Here is a 23,487-nt window from a genome sequence, read left to right as displayed (position 1 = left end):
AAATTGTAAAATTGAATTTATTGTGACGTTTCGTCTTTACTCAAGACATCTTCAGACAATTAATAAATAGGATGTTAAGACAAGATATATTTATTACAATTGAGTGTTAAATTACTACTAAAAGAGGCGGTGTCAAATGGATATATGATAAGGAAGTTAGGAAGTAAAATAAAGAGAAGTTAAAAGACAATTCTTGGACTATTTCTATGGCTCTAGTCAAAACTTTGTTGGTCATTAATATTTTATCATTGATAACGTTTTAACATAGGAGAGCAATTAACATAGGAGAGAGATGCATGCAGAGAAAAATCCCTTGGATGACATCAACACATTTCTTGGATGACATCATCACTTTTAGCTAACATCCCTCTTCGGCCAGTTAACATTCGTCATTTGTGAACAACTGTCGTGGTTTCGATTTACATTTATTTGATGTATAAAATTTGCTTCTAAAATTCCTCTTTAGCAAGAGAAATTTTAGAAGAAATACGTTGCTTTAAAATTGGCTTTGTGATGCTATTCAAAATTCGGAATGTCTCTTCCTTTTGATACCTAGACTTGACATTACTTTATTATGCTCAGATCATGCGACCCAGATGCAACCTGCTTGGCTAATGATATGACGATAACGCTATCAAGTCAACTTCATCTGGTTCAGTGCCCATATATATGGTAGGCGGTTATGATTGGTTCAAAAAACCATGACGTACTTAGCTACTACGCTATAGAAATAATCGTACTAAGGAGTTATTAAATAATTCTATTATTTAATAACTCCTTAGTCCGATTAGAGTAGATTAGAGGAGTTATTAAAGTAGTTACTGTTCATCGTTATTGTCTGATTGACTTTTTCGTATTTGCTCGTTCATCTTAAAAGGAAGAAGGTAAATTGTAGAAAGTTTGTTTACATAAGGAAGTTTTCTTGCTCGCGGTGAGTTGCTAAATAAAATGCAACATTAATAGTACAAGCTTATAAAATACCAAATGCTTTTTAACTAAGAAAAGCCATTAGACCTTCGATTACTTTTTGCAAAACTCAAATCCGCTGCTATTTAATGTGGTTAAATGACAAATTTCGTTAAGAATCATGTTTCCCGCCATTCGCCAAGTTTTCATTTATGTAGCATTTATAGCAAATTCTTTAATGACTCAAATATTCTTTCGATGTTGTATTTCAATTTATCGAAAGGAAATTGCAACGTCTATTTGACGCCAGTTTCATTTTGGATTACTTTCACATAATCAAAATAGTTGCACGTTGTGTTTTGTCGGAAAAAGTGGCGCGTTTGAATTTGCTGCGTAAGTTTTCCTTTAAATTGTATACATTACGTCTTTTTGTCTCAGTTGAGTGCTTTTATGGCTAAACAAATATAATTCGTGTGGCTTCTTCGTTTAAAACACTTCCTTAGATTTAGAAACATTTTGGATTTTACGTTATCAAATTACAGGCCAGCCCTCTAAGCCTCGAATAAAGTTGAAAAGGTCATTTGGATGAATTGTTAATGAAGTAATAAACTCCCTCTTATCGCGATAGGAACAACTAACAAAGCAATGGCTGCAGAAAACGACGCTACCGAGTTGGAATTTGAAATGAAAGGATCGAAGCACGCTCGTGGCTTGTCTGAGACGAAACTGACTGGAGATTTAAAAGAAAAAACTTTCGCTTTTCGGAGTTTAAAGAAAAATCTGCGACTCCTTATTTCTGTTTCTGTTGCTGTTATCTTGTTTATAATCTGCATAGTGCTCATGGCTTTATTGGTGACAAAATCTGCGAAGGATGTTTCAAATTCAGAAAATGAAGGTCGGTTTGTAATTATTGGTGCATATACAATGTTATCTTTGTTCGTTGCTTACTTTTCTCAATCGTATAGTTTATTAGTTGTTTGAAGGTTTGCATTGTCATGAAAATACCTGCTTGAGGCCACCATGAGTTGTGGGCGACGATTCTAGCAAGTGGGGAAATTTGTTTTAGCGCCGCTTTATTTCTGAATGGTTCAATTGATATAAATAGGCGATTGTTATGATTGGTAACAACGATTTTAGATTGATGTCGATGAATGGATTCATCAATTGTTTGTGCGTTTGCTTGCGGCAATGGGTGAGGAAACGATTATTGCTTCTATTGAAACAAATAATCTTCCAGTACTGTGTGGTTTGTCAACTCTTTATGGGGGCGCTTAATTCTTAAGTTGCATTAATTGTTGTGAAATCTAAAGCGATTATACAATTCAATCTATAGTGACAATGTGGATGTTGTAATTAGTAGATGTAATAGAAAAATGGCAAGACAACTCAACGCCGAGGCAGATTTACTTTCTAAGCATAAGTCGTTCTTTGTTGCAATTTTCATTATAAACAAATCGACTAGCGGAAATAGCATAGTCGCGTTAATTGCACGTATTTTAGATAATATCCATGAAATTGTCAGGCTTGACCATAGATGAATGAAGAAGTTTATTTTTAAGGATAGGATGTCAGCATGAGAAACATTGTATGTGGTTATGTTTGATGAGATGGGATAAAGCGTGAGAGTCTAAATGCATGAACGCCACTACTACACTAATTAGAAAAAAATACATCCTGTTGATTTTGTATGCGCGAGAGAGGAACACATTACTTGTGGTCTTACGCTATCGTTTTTGAAACTATAGCGTAGAAGTATAATCTTCAGGAGAAACGTTTAGTTTTTAGGTAAAAAGGAAAGAAATAAAAAAAACTTGGGAATTTTTTAACTAACTGAAATGTCAACCCTTCCGCGATTATTTTATGTGTTACTTCTTCATGAAAGCAAATTCCCAATTGAATTTTTTAAATTAGTTCCACTAAAAAAATGTGTGGTTTGAGCGTCTTAATTGAATTAGGAAATCAAAATGTTAAACCGTCGAAACAGTTCATTAAAGATTTATACCAATTTTAAGGAACTGTATGGTTTGGATTAAGCTGTAAAAGCCTTTTGAAATCAAATGTAGAATTGCCTTTCTTGTGTTGTTTACATGCAACTTATTTCACGCACGACAATTTCACAAACAAACTCGAAATATAATATTTTTAACTAATTAGCTGAGTGTCATCACAAAGATAGTCATCACTTTAAAATAAGAGCCTTCGACAACAGAAGTTTACTAATTTCACATCAATAATACATGCTTTGGATGCTTTAAGGATTAAAGGTTTCTTTAAATTACATTTGAAATATTTTAACTGTCTCAACGTTCTAGCTAATGTTTGCCTCATTGTGCTATTTGTAAACAATTATAAAGTGTTGCAAATCTCGACCATTAAGCCTGGTTTCTACTATTGGTTTATCACGATAAAAGCGATAGCGATAACTTTTATTCGCAATGGTTGTGCGATTAAACGTGTTGTTTACATTATGTCGGATGGCGATTATTTGTGAAATGGCGTCAGTAAAAAAATACGATCTGGTAGTAATTACAGTAGCTTATGTTTTATGGAGGCGACAAAGACACCGTTAAAAGGCATCGAAGAAAAGAAAACAACGTTTTGGCTTCGCCATCTTAAATTCCTAAATTTTCATTTAAGATGACGTCATTTTGGCGATTAATGCGAATAAATATCAAAAATTTTTGATATTTTATCGCGTTTGTCGCGATTGTTAGTCGTCGTTTATTGCGATTATTACCACATTCTCATATGGGATTATCGCGATTAAAATTAATCCATGTCGCGTTTGTCGTGTTAATAGTGGAAACCAGGTTTTATGGTGCACTGCCCGACAACGGACTTAATGAAAGAGCTTGACGTTAAATATTGAAATTTCTGAAAGGTTTGATGATTTCATGTAGTTCAATTTTGAGTTTTTGTTCATTATTAATTGTTGTTATTATAAACAAAGACCTCGAAAGCGGATTGCAAATTAGGACCAAATAAAAAATAGTTTATTTTATTATGACGATCCTTCATGCTTAAACTAACATACTCATATCTACAGGATGTATTAAATAAGAATCCTAGGATATTTGCCAATTGTTAGAATTTCGATGACTAATCACTTTCTATAATTCCTGCATTATAACTCTGCATGTTTTGCGTTTAGAACCGTTAAAGATGTGTTTAATTCACCAGGAGAAGAAAACTTTTGTGCCATACAGACAAAGATTTGCAATATATGCACTTAGCAGAAAATATTTTACGAATAGATAGGTTATCAATTCATTAATCTGTATTATTATATAGCAAGCGTCCCATCCGGTAGAATGGCACGCTTTGATTGGCTCAGAAACGTTTTTGCTTGTCCATTATTTTTCTGTAATCGACCACGGTCCAAAACGCGTAATTTTACAGTCAAATGTAAACAAACATCGCAAAGCAAACAGCAAAACGCATGAAAAACGAAACAAAAACCATTTACGAATGTGATTCGAAGGAAAAGCACTTGGAAAACAGTTCAACTATCCAGACAATACAAATTGAAAAGATTTATTTTTTATGGACGAAAACTAGAAAAGTGAAAGCCAACCGGTCAAAAACAGCAAGGACGAGAATAAAAGCAAGCTTCGTTTCAGATCAAATAATGCCATATAATAGACTCTTTAATAACCTCGCTTTCTGTACAAAAAAAACTTTGGTCCGATATTTCTCCGTAAAGACCTCGAGCTCGGTTATCAAGGGCTTGTTATTTAAACACTCTAGTTATTTTTCAACAATGCTATCTAGTGGCAATTGTTCTTCTAGTATTTAAAGTGAATTGTACCGTGTCCGTGTACGTAGTTGAATAGTTTACAAATATTTAGCAGAATCGTAATTAGCATGAGTGTTAAAACCCAATGGAGAAACACTTTTCACAAATCACAAGTTCGCACAGTCTTTCAGACCTGATATTTCATTCATATGACTCTAATAAAATATGGTTTTTGGCGATTAGAAATGCTAAATATAGGGAGGTGAAAGATTCGCGTACATCGGTGGCTGTTGTGGAAATGTTTGTTTAACTGTTTCTAAGCATTTCTTTAGAGCTTTCAGTCTTAGATAATATTTGTTTGTTTTAACTATGTGTGTTAAGTATACGTAAGTTAAGGCAAATGTTTCTCACAAAGCAACCCGTTAAACGTTTTAAACCTGACAAAATTTGTTTTGAGGTTTTTGACTTCGAGTTCCATCCCAATGAAATTGTTTAAATGTAGCAAACCATTTGAAAAATACAGTGTAAAAGCAAAGCAACAATGTAATTTCGCGTTGTATTGCTTAAATTTGACCATTTATCTGCGATAAGAAATCGCATTTCGCCTCGCCGTTTTATTTAACGTCAACAAAAAAGTCGTTTTAATGAGGTGCTGACAACTGCAGATATTAATCAAATTTGCCAATACACTTTGTTGACGGCAAATGATAATAAAACTTTCGTTACCTATTCATTTGGATTCTAAAGTTTTACCTAGGCATAGCAGAATATATGAATATGGTCCCCCCCCAAGTTATTTCGGATTGACGCTAAAGCCTGTTTTCCACTAGCCACGTATCGTAACGTATCGTAGCAAAACGTAACATGGCGCATGCGTGCTTGTGCATATTGACCATCAAATTTATAAGCACGCATGCGCCATGTTACGTTTTGCTACGATACGTTACGATACGTGGCTAGTGGAAAACAAGCTTAACGCTAAATGTATCCTACAGCGCAATACACCTATAATATAAAACATGGTAGCGTGTTAATAACAAATGTATCTTACTGTATTATCCTGTATACTCCTAATAAACATCATGGTATTGTGTATTCCCACCGAAATATTTGGCATTTTTACCTTCAAGTGTTTTTTCTTTAGATTCAACTAAGAGCATATACGTTTATTCTGATGAAGCTCAACGCATCAAATTACAAAATTTCTTACAAAGGGTTCAAGATACATATTTCAAGTATAATCCACACACGCTTACTTGGGAACCTCAGATACGAACCGACGAACTGAAACGCAGGTTTGTTTCGTTCATGCTGTTACTCGTTAGTCACTGGTTGTAAGCCAGAATTGGCTTTGTTGTTAATTTGTTTTTCCCAACATCTCCTAATTCCCAACTTCTCCTTGAACCATCGAAATTCAACAACAGATAACAACATATAGTTTAGTTGCTTGTTACGATACGGCCGCCATCTTGCCAGTTGAATTAAACAAAAGATTTGTCTTGTTTACAATTCAAATTTATCGAAAATCTCTTTTGGCCTTTAACTCCTTCGGATAGGGCTGCCATCAATATATATCTCATGTGCTATACTTTAATGGCATGGTGTTTGTCTTTAGATGCTGTGTTGACAATGCATGTATAACAAACTGTCATAAATTTTTTATATTGTATCGCTATAAACTTTGTCAAGAAAGTTGACAATGGTCACGCACTTGTTACTTACCCAGTTGTTTCACTCAGATGTTACACATCCATCTGTCACTCCTACTTCCACACTTCCCCTCCCAGATATCTTTATCTCTCATGTTCCACCCAAATGTTACCTCTCCCTGTCCATCTGATGTTACATCCATATGTTACACCTCTCTATCCCTCTCTCTAGATGTTACACCCCTATACCCATGTGCCACATACCTCTATCCAGATATCTAACCTCTCTACCTAGATGTTATACCTCTCTACCCAGATTTTACACCTCTTTATCCAGATGTTACACCCATATATCCATGTGCTTAAACTCTGTACTCAAATGTTACACCCCTTTATCCATATGTAACAGATATTGTGCGTTCAGTTCAAGCGTCATATTTATATTTTGTGGTTTACTTCTACAGACATCTTCCTTACAACGCAACTCCAGAATATCTTAAGGAAAAAACGGATGCTGTATTAAAACTTTTAGATGAAATCAACGCAAAAAACATCGATGAAAATAAAATGACCCCTCGCGAAGTTAAAGCTTTGGAGCAGGTATTATTTCCCCTCGCCCCAACTCCTGAATAATCGCATTTAATTATCACAATATACAGTAGTTCATTGTAGCCTTGGCTTTAAAACCAAGAGTGTAAATTGTGGTGTTGAGGTTGAAAAAGTCCAATCCCATCCCTTTTTGAGATTACGCCTCTGTCCATAATATCTTATACAAAAACGATTTCATTATAAGTAAACGCATGCTGTCAGGGTATTAGTGATTAATTCTTTGTCCTGCAAACCGAGGGAGGCTTAGTAAAAGTTCGAGGGCTTTTTCTAAACCTCTCGAGGCTTAAACGAATATTTAATACACTGAAATCATGGGTTTACTGTGTAATAACATGGTTGCAGAGGGAATAATCAATGCATTAGACTCTTCCGTTTGATAATAATTTTATCGAATTTTGAGCTCGTTCATTCAAATATTGACAATCATAATGATGTTGTTTGTAGCGTACATTGTTTATGGTTAGTGATGAAATAAAGAAATTCATGTAGCTTTTGAATTGTGAATTTTATTTTTGAACTGCTTCAGTGAATCTGTTTTAAATTTGCTTTGCAAATATTCATTATTGTTGAAGTTATTGATGGTTCATCATTGGTTCTCCCAAGTAAGTGACAAGAAATTTTCTGACCCTAAGGAAGGACGATTTCTGTTACCACTCAACGACATTAATTGTAAGGCACTAAGGCTTGTAATAACGTAAGTTTGTCGATTTGAACTATAGGTCAAAAGATTTACCTTGTCTCTGATTCTGAAAAATTAACGATGTAACAACAGTCGAGCAAAACGATATTCGATTTGGTAAAATTGCCCACAAAGTGTCGTGGTTTCAAAGGACTTGCGGAAGACATTGTGCAATTAACCATTTTCATTTAGCAGAATTATTCAGCCGTCGAAAAGTTAAGATGCAAGCTAAAGTAATTTCTACATGACCAAAATATAAAATAAGATGTAAAAACAAGGCGTATTGTTTTAATATTGATGAGGAATATTTAGAACTAAACCTCATCCCTAAGATTGAGGGAAATACGTCAGTAAAAATCCCTGTGATAACATAAGATCTCGAGGCAACCATGTATTGTAGATAACATGCGTACTCTTTTGCCATGCTCTTTTGTTGGGCAAAATAAATACTTACCTCACAATCTTGACAGCAAGGTTTAGCTTTTGTATAAAACAAGCCATTTTATGACACTCCTTTCAGGTAAAGCACTTTCTGAAAACGATTTTTGGTGCTCCTTACAACGAAAACTTTTATAATGCAGATTGGATGATGGGTCCAAACCATTTTTGTTGGCAAGCAATCTGTTCAATTCCTTACCACATCGTCTCTTACGGAAGCCGTGTTACACCACAAAGTTTTGAAGACGCTAAGGAAATTATAGAGAAAATTTTATCGAACAGGCATTCTATTATGCAATTCAAGTAAGTCTTGTATGATTTTAAAATTCTCACAAAATAACACAAAACGCCTAAATGGTGTATTAACTTATGAAATCGGGCTTACGATTAGTTCGGAGTACAATAAAGTACAATATGGTATTGAAGTTTTGTATCTAAAAAGCGAATAGGTAATGTTCATTGTCATTGTCAGATGGAACCAATCGGGAGACTCGTTCATATATAAAACACCAAAGGCCCGTTCACAGGATCCGATTGTCGGATCTGTTTGTTTCGGTTTCGACTTTCGGTTTCTTGTTCAGACGGTCCGACAATTATGTTGATATTTATATTCGTTTAGATATTTCCAGTCGTGGTGGCAGAGATTTATGTTTTCCAGTACATTTATCGATATATTTTGCGTATTTTTGTTCTTGTTTGCAAGTCTTTTTTATGTAATTTTTTACGCCTAATCAAATTTGGAAGTATGGAGAGTGCAAAGTCTGGGGCTGGTTGGCTTCCTCTGATCTTATCGGATGAAAAAAGACCAAGTTCTATTTCCATCCAATTTTTCTGACTGACTGTCCGACTGTCGGAGGCTCATTTTATATGTGTTCACATGATCCGTTTTTATACGATCCAACAAATCGGATCTTGTGAACGGTTCGTAACAAGTAGTCACTTTACTTCAACATAGAGGATACAGCTTGAGAAAAATGTAGCTTAGATGGGATTTAAAAACGTACTGCCAATGGTTTTGAAATACACTCAAATCACGGTACAATTGAGAATGAATATTCCGGTGTTTATGAAACGGACTATAACACTACATCAGAAGTATGACTTGTTCAAAAACTTTTGCCTTCCTTTCTTACCTGATAGAGTGGCAAACTAGCACGTCCGAGAGTGTATCGAACTGTCGCGGGTCGCGGATAAAAAGACGCGTGTCGCGGGTAAAGTCGCGGAATAAAAACACTCTTTTGCATGGAAAAGTTTGAAAGAAGTCGATGTTAAATTCTCAGGAATTCTTTATGTCTATGTATGCCCACTTGAATGTGCTCTATGAATCAACGTTCTCTGCTGTCAACATTAAAATATGTCAACGGTACTTTGGATATTTAAGATTTGTGTTTGTTTTATCTATCCAAATATACATGTGTTGGATTAAACTTCAAAGTACTTTATTGCTATAATCGTGCATATAGTTGTGCGCTTAACAACAGTCAACAATTCAAGGAATTACTCGTGTACAACTATATACTAAAATGGCATCATGAGATGTTGAAACATGTTTATTTAAAAAAACTTGTCGTATTCATTAAATGCGCAATATTAATAGTGCTTTTACTAAGTTATGGTAACTCTAGATATGTTGTTAACATGACACCCAGAATTAAAACATCGATCATGAAAAGCATTGCCAAATGTAAAAATTTGCATGCATTAGAAATTGAATTACTGGTAGTTATAAGGGAAACGCAAATTTCCAACAGACGTAAAGTGTAAGTTATACTTACGATATACACAATGTAACCAGTATGTAAATTCTATAATTAGAGGCTGCAAGGTTTGAGGACATTGTCGTTGAAAACTCCGTACATCCACTTAAAGTTGTAAACACATTTCGTTTATGATCATATTTCATAAGCTATGGATAGATTATATAAGTAAAACCGCTTCCACTTTTCCTTGCGCACGATTGGCAAGTTTCTTTTACTTAGCAATAATATGTTTTATAATAATAATTCCTCTCTTATTGACAACGCATCGTTTTGTATATTTGGATAGGTAAAACAAAACACATCTTAAATATCCAAAGCACCGGTGACATATTTTGACAGCAGAGAACGTTGATTTATAGAGCACATTCAAGTGGGCATACATAGACATAAAGAATTCCTGAGAATTTAACGCGTCTTTATTATGCGACCCGCGACAGTTCGATACACTCCCGGATATGCTAGTTTGCCACTCTATCAGGTAAGACAGGAAGGCAAAAGTTTTTGAGCAAGTCATATAAGTGTTTTCTGCCCGCGACAGTTAGAACACTCGCATATAACCATGCATGTTAGAATTGTTAAGAACTTTAATGAAAAAGCAGAGTTTTACCAGGCTCGCCAACATTAGAAGACCATGCAATTGAAGATTTCGACTTGTGCCATTAAAAAAACTAAAGATTTTCGAGGAAAAACTTGAGACTTTCCGCACCAAAAACTGACGATTTTGGAGAAAAACTTGAGACTTCCGGCACCGGGAAGCCGAAAGCATTTCGATCTTTCGAAATCAACTTAATTTATTAATCTTTAGTAATAAATCACGAACTGTGAAGAGAATTTACCAAAGCCAACAAAGTGATGCAGAAGTAATTAATTCGTAACCAAAAGATTATTAGTCTTCGACTTGCATTTGTCGCTTTGGTGTATTAGTCTTTGCGTGCGTTGAACAAATTATTGATTTGTGTTTTAAAAGCCATGAGCAATTAGGATAAGTCACAGTTCATTTTATTTCACGAAATCAGCATACTTAATATCATTCAATACGTAGGAGGCAGTTTATTTAAATGGAGCAGAACTATCAAGTTTCAACAAATATCTTCAGCATTGTATCATATTGTCGGTCCATGAAACTTTGAATCAATACTCAATGAAGTATTATTGCTTAATAGTCTACTGCACAAACTGTGCTGTAATCTACCAATTTCATTTTGTTGATGTATGCCTGAAGGCTGGAGTTTTTACCATTGTCTTTCCCTATTAAGTGAAAAGCGTATTTGGTTTCAATTCCGCCATGATCAAACGTCAAAGGCATACAAATTTTAGAAAATAAATGGCGAAGGTGGAAACGAAAATGTTCTGTGCTCAGCTCTTTCCACCAAAGAAAATGACGAGAAAGAAAAAATCGAGTTGTCAAAAATTTACGATGTGACGAACGAAGTAAAAGGAAATATTTTGATTGCTGGCGGTTTGCCGAATGATTCCCAGAAAAGAACAGAAATATATTCCTGGAAGGACAAGAAATGGTTTGAGATTTCAGTAATGGAAAACAATCGTTTGCGGGCTGCAGCGTTCATTTATGGCGCTAGTATATTTGTTGTTGGTTGCAAGTCAATCGAGATGATTGACTCAGGTTAATTGCAATGGAGAGTACGACTTCGATAACAAGGCAACATCCTCTCTGATCTGTAAAGTGCAGATTTACGATGCCGCGTCTGATTTTTTTTAAAGAGTTGTGTCATATGCCTGAACCACGAAGGAACTTTGGAGCTGGGATTGTTGACGATAAAGTTCTTATTTTTGGTGGATGTGGAAAAGATGGCAATACTTTGTCCAGTGTAATTGAGTTTGATCCAATGACGCTCACATTTAAGAAAATGCCTCCATTACCTCATTCAATGACTGGAATGTCAACAGTTACATGGAGAGATCAGGTTGTCCTTCTTGGCGGTCACACTGGTCATGGGAGATTCTTAAACGACGTCAAGATGTACGATAGTAAGACCGAAAAATCACAGCCTTACCATCAATGTTGGAAAAAGATGGGAGTGTTGTGCTATTATTACAGGAGATACAATCGTCGTGATGGGGGGTCAGAATGAGGAAGGTAAATTTCTTAAATCAGTTGAGTGTTTTAATATTGAGAGAAGTGACTCATGGACATATCGTCCTTCGATGAACTGTCCAAGACGTGGAGCCATTGCTGAAGTTCTACCCTTACGACAAAAGTACAAATAAATGTCCAACATATCGTCTAAATGTTAGCTATAACTTGGGAAAATTCTTCATATTTTTTGTCGACAAACATTTATACCTTCCAGGCTCAAGTAACGTTTGAATAAACTATTCAAATAAACTATTGCAATGATCAATGACATTTGTTTTTAAGGTAAAATTTGTATATATATTTTCAGATACGGTGAACTTGAATGTTAAATAGTTAATTATCTGTATAAATAAGTCAATTGATCAATTGACGAATGATAAAATTGATTAATAAATAATTAATGTATTGAAACAAATAGATCACAGCTAAACAGACAAACAGTTTGTTTTGTTTCCTTCGAATTTAACAAACCAGGTTTTATTTTCTTTTTTCTCAAATACGTCAACTGCGTCAACTAGGTAAACCAAACTCACAACACCAAAACACAATAGGACCATTTCCCTTAGGAAAACACGTTGCTTTCAGAAAATGCTCTCCCAAATCGATGGTTATAGCAAGCTTGAGATTCAGACTAATAAGTCGCTGCAGAACGGATAGTATTATTTAAATTTTTAGAACAAACTGAGAGCCAACTTTAACAGCCATCGATTCCTCCAGAAATTTCTTGATATCTCCAAATTGCACAAGTCACTGATAATAAACCTTCCACATTTACCTCCAGCAAGTCTAGCTATATGACCTTTAAGTTTTATACATGTTAGATCCTTTCATGAATGTTTAGCCTAGTAGCTTTCCCTCTAAGCGTTGCCGAATTGCAACATTAAAGAAACCATCCAAAACTCAAAGGACTAAAAAAACTTGAGAAGTAAAAGGTTGAATAATCGGACCATAAGCTGGCGAAAGTAAAGAAAATTATTCTCATTAAAACAAATTTTACCCAAAATTATACGGGCATAAATTGGAATTCCTTAGAAGGGGTATTTTGCCCCAGGCCTCCAAACCAATGGAGGCCCCAGGCCTCCATTGTTAGTTTTTTAACTTTCAGGACATGTTGCGCAATTTTCTTGCAGTCTTTAATATTCAAAATTGCATAAAGTCACAGGCCATTGGGAAATATTTTTTCCCCGATATAAATGTGACTTGTTGGTAGCAGTCTTGTTAACGGAATAGGGGAGATCTTGCATCAGGTCTCAAAGTAACCTTAATTGTCCTTGGGTCATGCTTTTTGCAAGGTATTTGCTTTGTTACATTGCGAAGCCAACAAGCCAGCTCAGTTTCATTGCTTTGCACAAATGTATTGTATTTACGGCTATTGAACTGAGGAAAAAATTGCAAAGCAAGACATAAGTGGGCTAGTAGTGCTGTTTCACAGCAGAATTCAATGTGATTTGTATCTTTTATTTTAAGATCAAACATGCAGCTAGGCGTTCGAACTGGAATGGTTCGCTCAAAAGTTAACTGTATCTCTGGTATTAACGCGTTCAAACAGATGTTTAAGAAAATTTCGAGAGAAAATAACGCCAGAGAAGTGGTTAACGAGTGGTTTGTTCATGTCTACCTTCGAGACGAGTTCAGTAAAGATTTGTCGACGAAAGATCGAGAGAAATGGATGGAAACGTACAAGAAAAATTTTAGCCAATCCGTTAAAGAAAGTTTAATCGAAGGTAGGTAAAAGAAAAAAAAATTCGAAACTTGAATAGTTCTCAGTCATCAAGTTTTTGATTTTGTCAGTGTATTTGATAGCCAAATATTGTTTGAAAAGTGATCAAATTCCATCAAAAGAGGCTAAACTCGTTCCTTGGGTCTGCATTACTTGGAAATGTGCAGGGGTGAAGCTAGAACATTAATTGGGAGAGTAAATATTCATATATTCATCTCTACCTTACTGATTTGGTATGTTAGCAGGCCATAGCTGAAGATTTTATTATTCACCGTCACGCCCCACTCACCCAATTGATATTTTAATTTTGCCCCTGGTAATGTGGTCTAGTGGCGGTTAAAATTCATCTTAATACTATTTATGAAAACAACGTGTGTATCTACTATTTATCGCCATAATGTATAAAAAATTTTAACATTACATCACTCCTAATGAAGACAGAAGACCAAAGTGTATAAGAACTCAACTTTCAACATTAGATCACTCCTGATAAAGACACTACACTAGTATGTCAGGACATACTAGTATATCTACACTAGTATATCAGTCATACGACGTTAAAATTAAACGTTGTTTTAGGAATTGGCAAGCCTGTAGTCGATCTTGTTAAATACATGGAAAATGTACATCTACGACATTGCCTTCCATTAAATCATGCCAGTGGTCTTGCCAATCTTCCAGTGAAGTATATATATGTCGATGGAAAGAGAACAGATAATCGCACTACCAGGAGACTTCCCATCACAAACACGATTATTGATGGAAAGAAATCGTACAAAGACATTTTGGCTTTTTTTACTACAAGTGACATTACTCCTGAAAGAATAAACGAAATCGGACATGAACGATTAAATGTTCTCTATCCTCAGGTGAAGATTTTATTCTTTTGTGATATAATGAAGGAATATCTCAAACAAGGTTTTATCTCTTAAACGTAATGAAGCATTGGTTAGGCACACATTTTAAAAAAAATAATAATTTCTCCCATATAGGAGGGCTTTATCGAGTGTTAGTTTATTACATATGAAGGACAGATGAACTTAAGAATGTCCTTATTATCTTATGATTTGCCCTTTATTTATTTTTGCATTCATTTCTCCTATGATTACTTCAGACCCTCCTATATAGGAAGGTTTCATCAAGTACTGGTTGAACGAAAATGAAGGACAAATAGACTAAAGATTGTCAACTTTATTATCATTTCAAAAACTTCTTGCCTGTCTATTTACGTAAAATCCTTTTTGCGCCTTAGAAAACGTACCAAGTGCTGTAAAACTTTGTTCCCCTTTCCTTTGCAATAGGTTGTAGAAATAGCTAAAAATGTCACTGGACTGTCAGATGAAACCGCCGCCATAGCAGCTTTTCGTAAGATACTAGCAAATCAAACGTCATATTATAACAAGGAGCCTTTTCCTGAGATCGAATCAAATGCTACCGCCCACAAGCGCTGTACAGACATGGAAAGTGCTCGAAAGTTTTGTTCGGAACGCTACAAATCATTAAAAGTTTGGATGACGTCATGTCGAGAGGTCATGAGCATGCTTGCACCAAAAATCATTAATTTATTTTATCATACTGGTGAATGGATAACAGTACCTAACTGTCCTATTGAAATGGAACCTAATTTTAATCCTTCATCTGGAGCCCAGTACTTTCAGAGCACTACAAAGGCGTGTACATTTCCAGCAAAGTTTGGTCTACCTTTCTTTCTTGAAAATCATGGTCCTCGGTTTTCGGAGTGGTCCGTAACTGCGCATGAGGCTTGGCCTGGACACCACACTCAAGTGCAAAGTGAGTTTTTAGTTCAACCCTGAAGTTAAAGCTTGTCAGTGTAGGTAGTGATAAATGAACAAAAGAGAAAAAACAGCCTTAACATTATCTCAGATTTAAGAAATAAGGTAATATGTGTTAGTGTTGGTCAAGAGACTGATTATAAAAGATTATTGAATGAGGTAGAACATTATATAAAAAAACTGATACACTTTTATTTCTTATACTCTATATTTTAGATAGTAAAAAGATTGTCCTAGTTCTCTCTTGTTCATTCATCCCTACATGCACTGACACAAGTTGTCTTCTTTCTTAGATATTTTAGATAGTGTAAAGACTGTTCTCCTTCTCCATTGTTCATTCATCACTACCATTACTTACACATAACAGCTTCTAACTGTACTTAGCATAAAAAAGCAAACTTTGAATTCCAGGTCATATAGAATATTTCAAAGACCCTTATGGTGGTCTGCCAAAATGGCTTGATGACATAACCGATTACACATTCTTCAGCGAAGGCTGGGGTTTGTATTCGGAAAATCCTGTCATTTCCGATGACACAGACACCTACAAAGAAGAACCAATGCAGAAATTTGGCATGCTAAAATGGCAGGTACAAAACAGAAAATAAGAAGTAATGTTAATAGAATTCATAAAATCCAAATGTCTTGTTTCAATCAAACAAACAAATTTGCTGGACTAATTCTGCTTAGTGCGATAATTATAACTATAGTTGAACTATATTTGTAGCAAGGAAACAACTCTACAGCTTGTGATGATTAAATCTCTGTATTTACTTATAGCTATCAAATTTTTATACTGAGTCACTGACCTAGAGCCTTTTGCCTGTTGCGCAAGAGAAAGTTATTTAATGGTGCACAACCTTATCAGATTTTGAAGTTTTGACGACGATAACGTTTTATATTAGATTTCACTTTAAAGTCTAAACAGAATCAAATTTCAAATATATGTTATTTACAGAAATAGAATGCTGTGAGTAGTACAAATTTCTAGTGACTTAAGCCAGTATCCCCGCCCTGTACAAAATCTGTCTGCGTTCGAAAGAATCATGTTATGTATCTCTCACCTCTCCACCCCAATCTCCTCAATGACGTCTCTGCTAAGACATCTTCAGATAGATAATTCATTTGGTCTTCAAATTGTTCAGCGACTTCATTTAATAATTTCATCAATCATTACGCTTGTTCAAGTTCGTTCTGTTTTTTTAAGGTATGGAGAGCTCTACGTTTGATTGTTGATACTGGATTACATTATCGTGGAATGAATAGGTATGTGACGTAGGATTAAAAGTAAATCGTAAAAAAGAGAAGTTTACATATTTGAATATCGCCTTACTAGTTTGAAAGTGTAGACAACATCACGAAATAGAGTTTGACTCGGCAATTGGCACACACCTTCTTTCAAACAAATCCTGTGCTGATGCATACTCAGATGCTAAATTTTGTAAGATATTACACAAATTCAAGTCTGCTTTTTCTCTCAAAACAATGGAAGGAGTCATTATCAAGTTTAATAATCCGGTCCTTTGTCGACCCAAGCAGTTAATTTTTAAATTGACTTTATTTCGACGATGACGCATCTCCCATGCTGGATGAGTCATCGTCAAAATCAATCATATATTTACAAGCTGATTCACCCTTAACAGATAGCAGACGTTGACACCTGACGAGTTGACTGCCGAATTGAATAAAGTGTCTTAAATTTCTAAAACAGTTCTTTTCAGCACTTTCGTGTTAGTACTCTCATTGTAAAACAGTTCTTTCAGAACTCTTTATTTTTCTTGGTTTTCTCTGGCTATTTTTTTCTCGGTTTTATCTTGGGTTTGGTGGTTTTCTTTGGTTCTGTCCATTCGCCATCGCAATTGCCTTTTTTTTAGTTTTTAAGGTGATATTCAAATTTGTCACCACGACAAAGTCTCTTTTTTACTAAGTTCAGGGGCGGATCTAGGAGTTTTCAAACATCAGTCATAAAACGTCGGAGGTGCTCAGTACCTGGGGGGGTCCGAGGCATTCTTCCACGGGAAATTTTGAATTTCAGAGCCTTGAAAATGCCATTTTCAGCGTTTTAGAGCAATACAAAATGCATTTAGTGGGCATCGTTTTGCGTAAATACAACACATTTTGCTTACGTTTTTTTCAAAAAAAACTGAAGTGAACAATACTTGAATGTTTTGCCAAATATTTAGGCTCATTATCATGCCAAATATATGGCTCATTAGCATGTCTAGGAACGTAAAATTTATTTTACAATAATGCTATTCAAAAACAGATATTGTCTTTAAAAATTTCTACAAAGTTATCAGGCATAGACCCCCTAGAGACCCCCATTCAAACCTCTATGTAATGAGTTAAGTTAGAAATTTGGTACTACAAGTGACAGTTCATAGATATAGAAAAGCTCAGACTTCAAACCATGCAAGTTTATTGTAACCCTTTACCCATCTCCACATACAGTGCCAGCAAATTCACCTTTTGAGAAAAAACTCAAAATTTTTTTCTGCCAAAGATTAAGCAAAAATTATCAGAAAATTTGCAATTAAGGACAGCTTAATGCCCTTAATGTTTATTAGGCATTTCACTAGACTATTATCTTCTGTAAGCATATGCAAGGTGTGCTATATAGCAATTACTAGTAGCATTGTATTTGCAAATACAAACAGAATGTAACCAACATGTCTTTAATTATATAATTACATGAATGTTAAAATTGGTTCATGTGTTGTGCTTACTGGTTATGATAAATATCTTTTCATATGATCAAAGCTTGTTTAAATGTAAATCTGAAATAATTTATTATAGAAATTATAATGATCATCAAAAAAATTACCTAGTGACCATGAAAAATACTTTGCTGTTTTGCCAAATTTCAAGGTTTATCTGCATACATAGGAAGACATTTTAACTTTATAGAAAATGCTTTTCATACATCAATAGCCATTTTGAATTTATGGCAAACAATCTGGTATGAGCCGTAGATCAACACACCTTGACATCTCTACATGATGTGTTCAACTAGAAAAGGGGACAATATGTGACATGGGACAACATTTCATTTATGCGAAATACTTAGGTTTAAGACCATTCCAGTAAAATTGTCAAAATAAAAAGCTGCATGGATCAGAAAAGACTCAAAATCACAGGTTATAGTAAACAGCTTCTCATGTAATCAATTTTAGTTTTCTCAAATCTTAAACAATATGTAGTATAACTGTCCAATGATTGAATGATCAATGATCATAGACTGAAAAGCCCCAAACATTTGTTTATAATAATAGTATGGCACCTTACTGCTACAGATTTTTTTTCTATTGAAATACAATTAAAGGAATGTAGGATTTCGCTGCCATATAACGGCCACGATTCCCCTAACACTGAAGAAATCATAGCTAAAAGTCCTTCGGCAATAACAATTTTAGAAGCATCAATCTGCTTACCATACGCCATATTGACATAAATTGCATCACATACTCCCATAAATTGACTTTGATATTTTACATTCATGCATACACTTCAGTTGTCCTTTACTTACGATTTTGGAAGTAAATTTCTGCTGAGAAAACTCAAAACAAAGTTGGCTTGCTTTTGAACATCAATGACTTTCCCAAGCATTTACAATTCATCCATAAATTTTTCACCCTCTTGAAAAAATTCACAGTTTGGAAAGCAGCATTCATGTCAATATATGAATTTGTAAAAGATTCCCATAAATTCCATGTGATTGTAGTTAAGTTTCTATCACGCTTTAGAAAATTACTATGAAACGATGAAACCTTCAATTCAGAGCTTGACTATGTTAGTTCAGTTTGCTATCAGTCGAAATTGATCAAACCAATCACAGTAAGACAAAAATTTAAACGAACCGATTACACGATAGCAATTGGACTCCCTTATCGGTCCGGTCACCCCGCTTATCCTTCGAGATTATTCCAGATCGTCCACTGATCTGGCTATTGACCAATGGAATGACTTAAATTAGCGTTTCTGAACTCCGTTATCGGTCGAACTAGTCGAGCCACCCCGCTTATCAGTCAGTCAGTTAATATAATTCTAGATATGTTTTTATCTTCTGATTTATTTACTAAGGTGATATTTGCATAAGTTTTCATACATAAAACAGAATTTTGACGATGAAATCCAAACGATTACAGAACGAAAATTTAATGATCAAAAAAAATTGTAATCATTAAATTTGATAAATAATTTTTGAAGTGTAAACATCAGTCGCGTGACTGATTTGACATACCCTAGATCCGCCCCTGACTAAGTTTACATATTATGATACTTCAGCATCATAAAATACGAGCGGAAAAACAGGTTTGCACTTTGACTAACGTATTTCTTCTATTTGACATTTAGCCCTCTAATTATCCCCCTCATGGAATATAGACAAATACTGCAACCCTCAAATTATCCTCCACTTTCAGTAAAAATACGAAAGCTATTTTAACTTTGTTCGTTTCTATACGCATTTCTTCATTGTGATACTTCAACATCATTAAAGACGTTTTCACTTCAACCTTCTCTGAAATAGATGTTTAACCAATTATATATAATTGTGTTGCTTGCTTTACATGGATTCAAAAATCGATATTTAACATTATGTCTCATGTTTTTCACCACAGTAACATGGACCAATATTTTTGTTATTTTTATTTTTACAGAAGCAAAGCCTTATGGTACTTCGCCCACTATGCCTGGGACGACACAGACCTTGCCCAAAAGGAGATAACTCGGTACCAGGGTTTTCACGGACAAGCTACAGCGTACATGTTGGGTCAACAGAAACTCGTTGAGCTTAGAAACTATGCAAAGAAACAACTGAATGACTCATTCAACATTCAAGAGTTTCATTATCAGGTTTTGTCTCAAGGTTCTGCGCCTGAGGCCTATCTTAACAAATACATTGAGAAATTTGTAAAATGTAAGCTCGGGAAGCTGACTCGAAAGACATGTGATGTTATCCTAAAGCCACCAAAGAAAAATACCTCGCCTCAGGTTGTCGATGACTATTTACCGCCTCGACCACCCAGAACCCATTATGTTTAGTATTTTTACCATTCATGTTCATCATACATCAAATTTTGTCCCAATATCTCCCCAAATTATGACTTTGCTCCATTTTAAAAATGCGATTTTCACCTTCTCTTTTCCTACTAGATTTATACACCCCAGTCATAATTTCTTCCCACTTTTCTTTTCCTTGGATGTTATTTCCTAAAGATCATTGCATTCACTTGCGCATGTGTGTCACTCACGTGCCAGGGCCCGTCCACAATAACGCGGATTCAAAATAATACGGATTCGTTTAATCAAAAACGCATCAACTGATCCGCGTCCACACTGCCGTTTTTCTTGCGCTTCCAATGGTCCTTACTACCCTTTGAAGGATGTAATGAATGCCTTGCAAGACATAATGAGCACTTTGCTCATGCAAAAGACGACTTTTCGGAACAAAAGTTTGTGAAACGAAACTGGTGTCACCTCGCGCTTTCAACAAAAATCTTTTCGCCTCACTTAGTCGCATGTTTTAGCTATTTCGTCGAATGCAGTCCTAGGAAAAGCTATTTCCACATAACAGTCGGTTATCTGTAAAACAAGGAATGGGGAATCGGGGAATGGAATGGAGGAATGGGAAAACCCGGAATGAGAAAATCCGGAATCTGGGAAAACCGGAATGAGAGAAACTTTGTCATTTATAATAACTGTAGTATATACACAACAACGATAACTCCAAATTATGTTAACCTTTTGATTCTTCGTGTTGACATAGAATAATGTGTTACATTATTTGGAGTCACCGTATACAATTTTATTATGACCAAGACTTGGAGACCACTTCAAAAAAACAAAAAATAAAACAAATTAGAATCCCGAGTAATGTCTTCTAATCGCGTTTTTCTGATTTTGTTCTTTCGATATTGGAATTAGAGATTTCACAGTTGACACGCATCAATGACATATCTTGTAATGTAACATCTTATTGACATATTATGATTAATGAAGATATTCAAAACGTCCTATTAAAACGTATGTGAAAAGTGTTTTTCTCTCAAAACTTTCGCTGTATGCCAAAGGCATGTTAACTTAAACTCTACGAGTAATCTTGGCTACATGTAAGTTTACAAATAACTGTCAAATCTCTAGTTACAATATCCAATGAACAATATTTTATATTATGTTTTGCGTTTGGTTGATGACATCGTTTCAATTTTTATGCAGATCCAACCGTCCATACTAGCTCAAAACATATGTCGTTTTTATCCACTTTCGACAGCATTTCCAAACTGATATACTGACTCGGTGAATCCGATCCGCATGCTAATGTGGTCGGAAGGCCTAAGCGTATCAAAATGTTTACGGATTTGACCGAATCCGTGTTAGTGTGGACGGGCCCTCAGTGAATCAAGAGCCTAATAATAACAATCAAACTATCTATTGTGAGAACGTCTATATAATTTTACCTATACTTAAAAGATATATAGCTTTTGAACTTAGTACGTATAACAAGGTCGAACATTTTTAACAGATTTTTATCGTTTTTTCTGTAGTTTTTGCGAGGAGTCCTTTAACTTTTGTTGTTGAGGATTTCTTCAATTCGAAACGGGGATGAGGAAATCCTGTGACCTTGACAATCAATAGTTTCGGAAATTTTAAAAAATTCTACGTTTCTTGTTAGTGAATAACAGCATATCACACTATTTATAACCCCTTATATTAGAGGACAATATTAGTTTGCTATCATCGACTAAATAAACCCCGGATGCTCAAGCTCCGTCTTTCATTTCATCCTTCTTCAGTTTACTATACACCCCAGATTTACTCGCTTTTGTTTTTGCGACAGTGTTTTTCCCATTAAATGAAGAAATGATCTTCGCACTTTGCTGGACAATTTAAGCAATCGTCTCAGGACTTGAAAAAATCAGGTGACTCAACGGGATGTTTTTCACAAGTGATAAAGTATTCAGTTGCCGGTAAATATTCTGGAAACATTTATTTTCCGTAATTTCAAGGTGTTCTTTGTTTGTCATTTGCTAATGTTGAGTAAACTTTCGTTTGACAGCAGACGTCTTTCGCTTTGCCTGTAGTGTTATGCAAAGATCGTCACTGGACTTGGCCTGAGTAGCAAAGTATGAAAGCGCCAAATAATGAAGCGTTGATACAACTTCGCTGGGCCTTGATAGACGACAACAGCACATAATGCGAAGCGAATCATTCATTTATCAGTCTTGGGGTGGAACAGGCAACGATCTAAATCCACTGACTAAGTACAGTTTCGACTGCGAGACCAAATAAAATGAATCTCATATAAGCGATTTATGGTTTTTTTGGATGTGAAATTCTTGTTTCGAATTAGTCAACTAAATCTTGTTTTTATAATTAGAAGATCATGTAATTTATATACAATCATTACAATGCACAAAAATTTTGTTGTACACTTGTAGAAGACTGCTTCATCCACAGTCGATATGCGCTATCATTTTTACTGCAAAAACGGCCATTTTTGAGTATCTATAAACTTATTCAAAATGCCCGCCATTAGTGCTCTTTTAAAGTTTACAAATTTTTTACCATGCATGTAGGAGCTTTTTTGAGCACATTACCATAATGAGCTAGTGACGTCATCATTGATATGTTAGCATGCGGAGAAACCACATCACACATGCAAACGCAAACCATTGCCGTGGAATTTGGAACAGGACGTTGCTTTGTAAAATATAAGCTTTTATCGCGGAATGTCGTGCGTGTGCTTGGCATTACGGCTTAGAATGGCTTCAGTTCGTTTCTTATAAAATGACATAATGATATTTGTTGAACGTTACATATTGAGTCGAAAGTGGACTCTATAAAGGGGAATGTTGATTCGTACAGTTGCACATCATGATGCGACTGAAAGCAATATGTTACAGAGGCTTAGGAATATGCCAAGTGCTTTAATGCATCCTTACTTGAAAGGCGATAGTCATGTCTTTAAAATCACAGCAGTCTTTTTGATAAAGAAGAAAGGTGGCTGGCAAATTATTTTTCGTGCAAATGAATACTTTATCAATGCTATTGTGGGCACCGGCCGTCGTAGGATGGTGGTGGAGGTGGTGGTGGTGGTG

General features: G+C 35.2%; 2 protein-coding genes across 4 annotated transcripts in view; both read left to right on the top strand.

Annotated features, from left to right (window-relative positions):
- Positions 1 to 21,912, top strand: part of LOC124451071 — a 29,893-nt gene extending 7,981 nt beyond the window's left edge. Inside the window, exons 1-6 of one of the 3 annotated variants that reach the window (XM_047001704.1) lie at positions 13,460 to 13,599; positions 14,175 to 14,464; positions 14,897 to 15,386; positions 15,800 to 15,978; positions 16,596 to 16,654; positions 20,047 to 21,912. In XM_047001704.1, the coding sequence (XP_046857660.1) occupies positions 13,545 to 13,599; positions 14,175 to 14,464; positions 14,897 to 15,386; positions 15,800 to 15,978; positions 16,596 to 16,654; positions 20,047 to 20,431 (1,458 nt within the window). In that variant the 5' untranslated portion in view covers positions 13,460 to 13,544 and the 3' untranslated portion in view covers positions 20,432 to 21,912. Of the gene's footprint in view, positions 1 to 13,459; positions 13,600 to 14,174; positions 14,465 to 14,896; positions 15,387 to 15,799; positions 15,979 to 16,595; positions 16,655 to 20,046 lie in introns of those variants that run through there. The other 2 variants (XM_047001703.1, XM_047001702.1) reach the window with 2 other exon arrangements.
- Positions 1,454 to 11,255, top strand: LOC124451075. The gene is made up of 5 exons (XM_047001709.1): positions 1,454 to 1,801; positions 5,787 to 5,937; positions 6,756 to 6,891; positions 8,100 to 8,320; positions 11,034 to 11,255. Exons 1-5 carry the CDS (start codon positions 1,552 to 1,554, stop codon positions 11,092 to 11,094), a joined length of 819 nt encoding a protein of 272 aa, XP_046857665.1. The 5' UTR covers positions 1,454 to 1,551; the 3' UTR covers positions 11,095 to 11,255.
- Positions 21,913 to 23,487: the final 1,575 nt, after the last annotated feature.

The sequence above is a fragment of the Xenia sp. Carnegie-2017 genome, unplaced genomic scaffold (genome assembly GCF_021976095.1).
Source record: "Xenia sp. Carnegie-2017 unplaced genomic scaffold, XeniaSp_v1 HiC_scaffold_24, whole genome shotgun sequence".
Classification (NCBI taxonomy): domain Eukaryota; kingdom Metazoa; phylum Cnidaria; class Anthozoa; order Malacalcyonacea; family Xeniidae; genus Xenia; species Xenia sp. Carnegie-2017.
The sequence above is the reverse complement of the archived record's forward strand: the minus strand, read 5'-3'. Positions and strand labels throughout refer to the sequence as shown.